At 50.3% G+C, this 9,622-nt stretch overlaps 1 protein-coding gene across 2 annotated transcripts; it reads right to left on the bottom strand.

The window, feature by feature from the left end:
* Window positions 1-2,074: 2,074 nt before the first annotated feature.
* ZBTB42 (zinc finger and BTB domain containing 42) lies at window positions 2,075-8,571 on the bottom strand. 2 transcript variants are annotated; one of them, XM_049828478.1, is made up of 2 exons: window positions 8,386-8,571; window positions 2,075-6,896 (listed from the first exon to the last, which is right to left on the bottom strand). In XM_049828478.1, the coding sequence occupies exon 2, from the start codon at window positions 6,880-6,882 to the stop codon at window positions 5,452-5,454; it is 1,431 nt and encodes a 476-aa protein (XP_049684435.1). In that variant the 5' UTR covers window positions 6,883-6,896; window positions 8,386-8,571; the 3' UTR covers window positions 2,075-5,451. The 2 variants fall into 2 exon arrangements, with proteins under 2 accessions (XP_049684435.1, XP_049684436.1); XM_049828479.1 differs by lacking the exon at window positions 8,386-8,571 and adding an exon at window positions 7,679-7,748.
* Between the last annotated feature and the right edge of the window lie 1,051 nt (window positions 8,572-9,622).

Raw genomic sequence — 9,622 nt, 5'->3', positions numbered from 1 at the left:
GAGAGGCACTTGGTCCAAGCCCACACCTCACCACCCAAGCTAGGAAAAAGCCATTCCTCCACGGTCTCCAGCTGCACGGTGGCATTTGGTGACCCACGGCCAGACGCACCCGGCCATCCACAGCCACCCCTGTGCATACCGAGGCCAGACCACCTCCAGAAGGCACTTAGCGCTTCAGAACAAAAGCTAAAAATAAATAAAAACGTTTCACGACACTCACCCCCAAGGAGAACTGGGCTTTGCAAGGGCAGCAGGAACCCAAGCTGCTGGCATTGGTAGGACTGACCCTTGCCAGCCCAAGGAGCCCGTTACGTGGTGCAATCCTGGAAGATGACAGCCCTCGCAGCCCAGGATTCGGACAGCAGATGCCCTTGGGGGTCACCTCCTTTCCCGCAGGGAAGGGTGGGATCGCTCCAAGCGTACCGGCGAGCTGGCGGGCAGGGAACCCTGCCTAGAGGGATCCCATTGCTTATTCTGTACGTACGTGCCCCACACACCCCCTTTCCAGTAGCTGCTTAGTGGCCTGGTTTCTTTTCAAAGCTTTTTATATTTCACATTCCTAAGATTTAATTATGTTATCAGAACAACAGGCATCAGGATTTGGAGTGCCAGAATTCACATTAGCAATTGCTATCAACAAAGAAAATGGGCACAGCATGCCCATGCCAGAGTAGATGTGGGCTGCTCTCCTCAATCGACTCACGGTTATTTATAGCCTGTTTGCAAGCCATCCACCTCCCAGGTTTAGATTCAAGCTTGCTTCTTTCCGAGTACCCTCTCCCTCAAAGAATAGCCTTTTGCCTCCCCTTTCCCTAGCATAGCACCCAGATGTGAACACACTTAATTCTTTTTTTTATTTTTTTTTTTTTTTTTGGGGGGGGGGGGGGGGAGGCAGTGACAAAACACCTTTGAATGTTCTTCCATACATCCACAACAGCAGAAAAGAGAGAAAACAGAGTGCCACAAACAAGCAGCTGCAGGGACACCCACCCCTCAATGGTAGAAATAATAAGAATAAAATAGTATTTATAGTTTCTAACGCTTCACCACATCAGAGCAGGACCGCTGCGCGTCTCCAGCAGTTTTCCACCCTCCCCACAGATGGGGATGGAGGCCCAAGCTCCACGAAGCAGGACACGTGGAACACCTACCTATTTTGAAACGATCGCAAAGCAGCAGCTACGTGATAGCAGGAGGGGAAAGACAGCTGTGCCCCCACACCGGCATTAACTATAATTTGCCCATCCTTCAACCAGCACCATTTCAAGGCAGTCCGATTCTGCCAGGATCCTTCACCTCCAAGTAATTCAGAAACGCAGGACGCAGCGCGTGTGGTACAGGTGCAAACCTACCCACCAGCTTATTTTCCTCCTCCCCTGAGCAGCAGCTGGCACAGACAGCTCCCGTCTTCTTCCTCCGAATCCCAGCTCCTGCTAAAGTCAACCCAAATTTTAAGGGAGATGTTAGCGGGAGCTGGGTCAGACCTCAGCCCTCCCGAGCCTGGGAGAGACCGGGAACTTAAGAGAACCCCTTCAGGCAGGTTAGCCGACGTGGCTTCGGTCAGCCCAGCGGCGTTGGGACGGCAGCGGCGTTGGGATGCCGGCGGGCACCGGAGCCTTTTGCCGGGCTGTCCGCGCACCCTGCACCGATTCTGCACCCGTGGGCTTGTCGCCCCGTCCCCAGCACCCGCCTGCGGCTGTAAAGCAGCATCGCTCGGGGCAGGGCTGGTCCAGAGCTCGCTCAGGGCATCGGAGGGAGAGGGGAGCCCCATCAAACCTCCCCGATACTCCGGCTAAAACGCAGAAGTGGTGCTGGTTTTAGTCCTGCCCAGTGACTAAGGAAACGCCCGGTCAGGCTCTGACTGAGATACTGCAGCTCCTCACATGCCTAAAATTCCACATGGCCCTGCAAAAGAAAGAAATTATTAGAGTATCAGATACTCGTAATTAAAAAAGCAGCACAACCATCTGTAAAACACTACTAATAAAAAATAAATAATAACAAAAACCCCAAACACCACAACCCTTCTGCTAAAGGGGGGAGGAGGAGGCTCAAGCTTACAACTCTAGCACGTTTTATTTTGTGTAAATTTATAAAGACAACAATCCTAGTCACGATTGTCACATTGTACAGCACATACCGATACAGTTGCAAACAGAACTCCACGCAAAACTAAGCGCTAACAGTAGCTTGAATCACTCTTCCTGCGATTGTCGTATCTAGACTAACAGTATTACACTAACACTGAAGAAAAAATAGTTCACTATAAAACAGTGATAGAACGTTTTTATAAAATATATTCCATTCCAATAGCTTTTCTACATACTGTATACTATAAAACTCTCCCACAAAAATTAGTGTCTTTAAATATACATATTTAATCTGAACTGCACCAAGATTAAAAACAATTAAAAATATCAATGATTTTTTATTTTTTTTTTACATTAACTTCACAGTATTTTTTTGTAGTAGAAGACAAATCCAGTGTTTAAAATGCAGAGCAGGACTGTTCCCTACAGAAACAGTAACTGCCCCACAGTGAAATAGTTTATGAAGACACAAGCATAAGTGTGCCATGTTTTTAGTACTTCTCTGAAGAGTCATGAACCATTTTGAAAACATGCTCCGAGCTATTGCAACTTAAAAATAAGAGACACACACAGAGAGATAGCCAAAAAAAGTCACCTTAAGAACAAAAATAAGTGCAAACATTTTTTTACTTTAGAAATTCAAGCTATGAGGAGTGGGAACACAAATACCAGACTATGAGAACAGCATGTTCATGATGTAGTCAAGAACGAGAAAGTCTTTTTTTTTTAACTTTTTTTTAAAAAAAACTTTTGCCCCATATTCACTGCAGTACAGAGCATGCTCATAGCATCAGTTTAATGAATTATTTCTATACTAAGATCAGACACAAACTTGTTTCAACTTCTCCCTGCTCCATACACTAATGATGTTCTTATGGCACATCCTATTTTATGATCTTCTAAAAAATAATAAAAAAAAGAAACAGTAATTGAAGACTGAAATGCAAAAAAGTGTCACAAAAATGCAAAATTAAGATTACCAGCTTCAGTAATGCTGACCCTACATTAAGCTCTTTACATGTCGTTCAACATGCAAACCCCATTGTTATAAAATTTAAAGTGAAGTGTAAATTAACTAGTTTTGAAATAGATTAACAGTAATAATTCCACTTCAAAAAAAAAAATCTAATAAATACTATATCAAGTATCTTCAGGAGAAAAAAAATAACTTAATTTTAGTAGAAAGAAAAATAACTTAATTTTAGTAGATTTTGTTCAGTGCTATTTCCAATCACAGCAAAAAGGAGAAAAAAAAAAAAAAGAGAGAGAGAAAAAACTGATTAAGTAGAATAAGACCACAGTACCAAAGCCACTTATGTTCAAGATACAGTACTCTCCCACAACTTTCATATGTAACAGGTTCAGCAAAAATATTTTACAGTCAAGAAATGAGACTGAAAACAAAACCCAAAACTATAAATAGAAGCAAAATTTCACATTACATGTACATTCATAGTTTAAGAGATGAATAATAAGAGGAGGCTGTAACAAGTATATCCTGATTTTCTTTAAAAGAGGAAGTACTTATTTTTTAAAAAATAAAAATAAAAAAAAGAAATCAATCCCATATTATTTATGTAGGTAGTGCTCAGTTTTTGGACCAGAGGGGGAAGGCATCGGGAAATTTTTTCTTCATAAGATGAAATACAGTATTTTAAGCACAACTTTTAAAAATAATCTAACTCAGTGCTTCAAATTAATTTTAAAATAAATGCTTAAGTTCCACAAAACAACTCCAGGAGTGTCAGGAAAGCTGGTGAAGCAACACTAACGCAGCAGAACGACATTCAAAACCCTCAGATATTATTATTATTATTATATTTCAGTCGCTTGTACATGTACCTTGAATGGATTATTTGACTGGAAGGGAATAATCTGATATTTACCGACATGCACAGACCAAAGAACGCTCTATTAGGCAAGTAATTGAGTTATTTGGAGTAAACCTGGTAATAGTTACAGGCAGCCTCAGTTTACAAACAAACTAAACTAAAATAAAAAAAAAAAACACCCCGCCAAAAATACCGCAGACCCCTCCCCTGAACAAGTGGGAGACACGGGGGGAAAAGCTGGGCGACGTTTCCCCTCCAGCAGTTTACCTTCACACTGCCCCTCTGAAACCCTGGCGATTGCACAGAACTTGGCCCAGAGGGAATCACCAGCTTCGTAAAAAAAAAAAAGAACATAAAATATAATTCCAAGCTGCTGATTTTAGCTTAGCAGCAAACTTTTTGGACAAGATAGCAGGGCATCTCCTAACACATGTGCTACGAGTTACCTTGAACCGAGACGCCCCAGGAGCCCGACATCGAGGGGGGTTATTTAGCTGCTTTAGGGCTGCTGTCCCTCCCCACCAAGGGGGAGAGATCAGCCCCGGGGTGTCGATATGGGAATGAAAATATTCACGTATCGTATGATTTTTTTCATACGCGCTAGCGCGCATCCTTCAACATTTCGGGAGTGAATATGCCACAGACAGGAAGTTTTTCTATCCACGTTTTATGCTCAAAAGCAGCTTTTCAGTAGGTCAGCCCAGGGAAGGGGATGGGTGGAAGGGGAAAATTTAAGTCAAGTCCTGAGGCAAAACCTTCTTATTCAGATTTTTTGATCGATTGCAGAACTATTCTAATACAATAAAGAGAATAAAAAGTGACCAGTACCAAAGACGCAGCCAGGAATCCTCAACCCCCTTTATAATTTGGGCCAATTTAAGGTCTCGTCTAGCTCTGTAACATAAGAGTGCATCTGCATACTCTGCGATATGTGGACAAGTTTCTCTACACTGAAATGTATTTAAATCATAGTTCATCTCTTTGGATGTTCCTACGCAACACGCAGAGAGCATTAGGAGAGCTTAACGGAATCCAAATTTTTCTCCGGAATTTGCTGATAATCTTTTTTCGAACTAAAAAAAAACCCCAAACCAAAAAAACCCCAACCAACAAAAAACCCAAAAAACCCTGACCACGAGGCAAGTACTTCCAGCATGAAAACAGATGCTAAATCATTGCAGAATTACTTAGATCATTTCACATTAATAATGTAACACGGGTGCGCAAGAGAAGACCTAAAGAACAGTGCTGGGAAGGGCGAGTGGCAGGGAAGGGGGGAGATGGGAGAGGTGGAAGGATTGCATTGAAAGGCCTCTGGAGTGTATACCTCTGCATCTTTTAAAGATCATGCACCTGAAGCGAGTATCACCAAAATAAAATAAAGGAAGGGAGGGGGGAAAAAAAAAAAAAAAAAAAAATTAAAATTCAGATGCTGCCTTTTTTTCCTGTTTTGTTTTCAATGGGCGGAGGGGAAAAAAAAAAAAAAATATTAAAACCAACCAACCAAACAAACAAACAAATCGCGCTTCTCAAACAACCAAGGACTTTACAAGGCCACAATGAAATTTGCGGATGTGTCTGTACAAATCCCCCGACTGCGTGAACCGTCTCTCGCACCACTTGCACCCGTGGGGCTTCTCCCTGGTGTGCACCACCGCGTGGCGGCTGAGGTTGTGGGAATACTGGAAGCTCTTTCCGCACTGGCCGCAGGTGTAGGGCTTCTCCCCCGAGTGAGTCCTCTCGTGCCTCTTTAAGGTGTACATGCAAGAAAAAGTCTTTCCGCAGAGGGTACAAGTGGGGACGGACCCGTCGGGGGACAGGCGGGTCCGGGAGCCGTCCTTGTCGCGGAAGTGGGAGCTCAGGTGGAGCTGAAGGATGTGCGGGCTCGGGAACACCTTGCTGCACAGGGGGCAAATGCAGATATGCCCGGGAGGCACGAGGACGCCGGAGGAGGAGATGTCCGACGAATCCATGTCGTCCTCGCTCTCGTCTCGCTCGTGGTCTAGATCCTCCTCTCGGGCATGAGAGCTGCCATTCCCCGCAAACATGTGTCCTAACCCTGTCACTAGGCTTTTGGCTGAATTCCCAAAATGCTGACTCTCCGGACTCCTGGCTTCGCCGTCCTCCTGATCTGACAGCAAGTCTTGTTCATCTTTAACAAGTGGCTCGGTACCCTGCTGCTGGCTGTCGGAAGCCAGCTGTCCAAAGACATAGGAGGGGTGTAAGGAATCTCTCCCCGGCACGGGCTTGAAAGACAAATCCAGCGCGCAGTCCGCATCACTCGAAGCCAGGGGATGGTTAACAGACCTTTGGGACAAAGGTCCCGTGGAACTATTGACATTAGCCTTTGTTTTTCCAGCTGCTGCGGCGCACGGTTCTGCCTCTGTCGGCACAGAGCTGACACTTATATGATCAGAGGACCAGGCGGGGTGACTGCTGACCTTTTCTTTGCCTGCTGCTCTCTCGTATTCTGCAACGCTGAATTTTTGTTTGTTTCCTGGGTCAAACTCGTGGACCAGGGGCACTCCGGCGTCTAGAAAACGCTCCGCTTTCTCCAAACTAGCCGCCTCATCATTAATCTTCTCTTCCGAACACAATTCTTTATCTTTCAACTTGCCCTTGCAGACTTTCACAATGTCATACATGTGAAGGTAGCTAGCCGCAGCCAGCACATCTTCGACCGGGAGACTGTTGAATTCCAGCTTTCCCTCGTACATGAATTCGAGCAGCAGGCTGAAGGCAGGGGCTGTGACAATGTCACTGTTCAGATGCACAATATCCCTTTTGTCTAACTGGTCCCTGTAGAAAAGATGGAAGTACATACTGCAAGAGGCAAGAACGGCTCTGTGAGCTCTGAATTGAGCTTCTCCAACTAAAACAGTACAGTCACACAGGAAGCCCTGGTGACGCTGCTGACTCAGACACTGCAGCAACTGGCGGCTATGGTCTGGAAACTCCATTCTTCCTTCATAACCTGTTCAAAACAGGAAAAACTTGAATGCTACTGTAAACTAAAGCCTCCTAGCAGCTGTAACAAACAGATCGGCTTTTTGGTAACACAAGCCAAAGAAACAGCCTTGGAGATAACGTTTACTGTTAATTGTCTGTAATAGTTTTATTAAGGGGGGGGGGGGGGGAACGTGGAGAAAAAAAAAAAAAAAAAAACCAACACAACATGCTTCTCATCCTTTCGCACCTGCTCCGAACAGGAAAAACTTGATTGTAAGTAAACAAAAGCTAGTAAAGCAGCAGCCCCTCCAACCTTTGTTTCTCTCACTAAGCACTTTAATAAAATTAAGAGGAGGAAAGCACGCACACACACAGGGGGCGGGGGGGGGGGAAGAGAAAAAAAAAAAAGCATAAACTCCCAGGCTGTCTTCCCAGCGACGCTAACTCGGGGCATCTTTTAATAAAGCACATTACCCACGTCACGCACATACACACACGCACATTTAAACTTTATCCCCAGTCGTTATGCACCGAATCACAACAAAACAGCGGCGGCGGGCGCTGGGGAAGAGCCGTTTTTTTTTTTTTTGCAGGGAGGGAGCAGGGCGGGGAGAAGCGGCCCCGGCCCCGGCATGCGGAAAGGGGCGGAGGGGAAAGGGGGCGTCGGGGGGGGGGGGGGGGGTGAATAAAAGGGAAAAAGTTTCCCTCGAAGTTATTAAGAGCCGAGGAGGGAAATAAGCTGCGGGAGGCCGGCGGGAGGGCAGGGCTGAGGCTGCAGCCGGCTACCTGCGGCGGCCGGGCGCTTACCTTCCCGCGGGGCGCGGCGGAGCCGGCCGCGGGCGCGGAGCCGGAGCCGGGCGGGCAGGAGGGAGCGCGGGCGCGGGTGCGGGCGCGAGTGCGAGCGAGGCGCGGCGGGGAGGGGGGGGGGGGGTGGGGGTGGGGGGGGGGGAAGGCAGGCGGGAGGGAGGGAGGGAGGGAGGGAAGGAGGAGTGCTCGGTTTGCTAATTACACCGCAAGCTGGAGAGTCAGCTGCTCTGACTTCACTGCGATGGAAATGCTACCTCCAGCTGTGCGCCTTTTAATGCCATATGTTACTCCAAATCTCGCTACCAGCCAACCACAGCTTGCTGCCTTTTAAAGTTCCAGCAGCCCCATTTATAGCCCGCGATTAAATCCCACAAACTTGCCCCGAGCCCGCCCCCCCCCCCTCTTTTTACATACTCCCACCCCCCCCCCCCCCACACACCCCGGATCCCACCTTCCGCCGCAAAGTTGCTCCCCGCAGCCCGCCGCGGTGACCTTCGCCGGCGCCCGGCTCCGCGCAGCGCGGGGGGGAGGGTACGGGAACGGGAGGGGGGGGCACCGCGGAGCCGCTTTTCAGATTCCCCCCCCCCCCCCTCGCTCCCCGCCGCCCTTTACAGCCGCGTTCTCCAACTTTGCGGGAAGGACTTTCCCTTCGCGGGGGTGGGTTTCGCCGTCTCTCTCCCTCCCGGCCCGGCTTAGCGCCCACTCACCGGCGTGCGACGGCGGGGCTGGGCGTCCGCATGTGCGCGGCGGTGCGCGGCGCTCCGCGGGTGCGGCGCGGCGGCCGGCGGCGCGGCGGTGTTGTGGAGCAGGTTGTTAGCCGGCCGCTCTCGCGATACTTTCCCTCCGAGCCGCGGGTGCGTGTGAGTGCGTGTGTGTGTGTGTGTGTGTGTGTGTGTGTGCGTGTGTGTCCCCGTCTGGTGCACACAATAGCCCCCGCCGCCCCGGCCAGCCCCGCCGGCGGCGGCCGGTGTGCGCTGCCGGCTGCGCCCTCCCCCCTTCTCCTCCTCCTCCTCCTCCTCCTCCTCCTCCCCTTCCTCCTCCTCCTCCTCCTCCTCCTCCTCCTCCCCTCCCGGCCGCTGCATTGGCAGCGCGGCCGTCCCGCTCCCAACTCCGCTGCGCCGCCGCGGAGAGGGCGCGCACGCCCGCCCGCTGCAGCCCGACGTGCCGGCGGGGAGCGGGGCCGGCTCCGCGCCCGCGGAGTGGGGAGGGGAGGGGAGGGGAGGGGGGGGGGGGGGCCGTTGCGCGGCGGCGGGAGTTGCGCGGAACCTGCCCCGCGGCGGGGATGGGGCGAGGAGGCGAGGCGCTCCCCCGGATTTATCTTTTAGTTGCGCGTCAGCGGATAAATACCAGATGCCTACGGATTTTTCTCAAGATGACCTTTTTCGGGAGTTGATTTGAATTTTAAATTTTAATTAGCCGTAATCCCATCAGAAGTGAGCGCCGTCAAGAGGGACAGAGCGCAGAAACGCGGGGCCGGGGGCCCGGCCGCGGTTCCCAGCGCAGCGCCCCGGGGGACGGGGGGACGGGGGGGGGGGGGCAGACCCGGCCGCCCCCGAAATCCGCCGCAAAACTCCGGCCCCCGGTGCCTCCCCGAGCCCCGCGGGGGGACGCGTGGGTGCCGTGGGTTGTCCCGGGAACCTCCGGGCTGCAGCAGCGCCGGGGGCGGGGGTGGAGGTGGCCGCAGACCTGAAGCGGGGGCTTTTGAGGGTCGAGGTCGCTGCTTGGGGGTTTGCTGCCCTTGAAAGGAAAAAGGGGTGAGATGGAGAGGGCTGCTAGGTTTGGGAGAGGAGGACTGGGGTCACTTCAGAGCTTCCCTGCGCACACGCTGCGTGGTGCCAGCCGCAGTCTCTAGCCCCTGCTTTAGCCTCCGACAAGTGAAGCGGGGAAACTCCTTTCTCTTCCTTCCTCTAGGTTGCCTCGTCTAGATGATAAAATCCGCAGGAT

Source organism: Accipiter gentilis, chromosome 25, assembly GCF_929443795.1.
Source record: "Accipiter gentilis chromosome 25, bAccGen1.1, whole genome shotgun sequence".
NCBI lineage: Eukaryota > Metazoa > Chordata > Aves > Accipitriformes > Accipitridae > Astur > Astur gentilis.
This window is presented reverse-complemented; position numbering and strand designations above follow the sequence as displayed.

Excerpts from the sequence above, each read along its gene's own strand:
- ZBTB42 (XM_049828478.1), bottom strand. The coding sequence starts at position 6,882 with ATGGAGTTTCCAGACCATAGCCGCCAGTTGCTGCAGTGTCTGAGTCAG.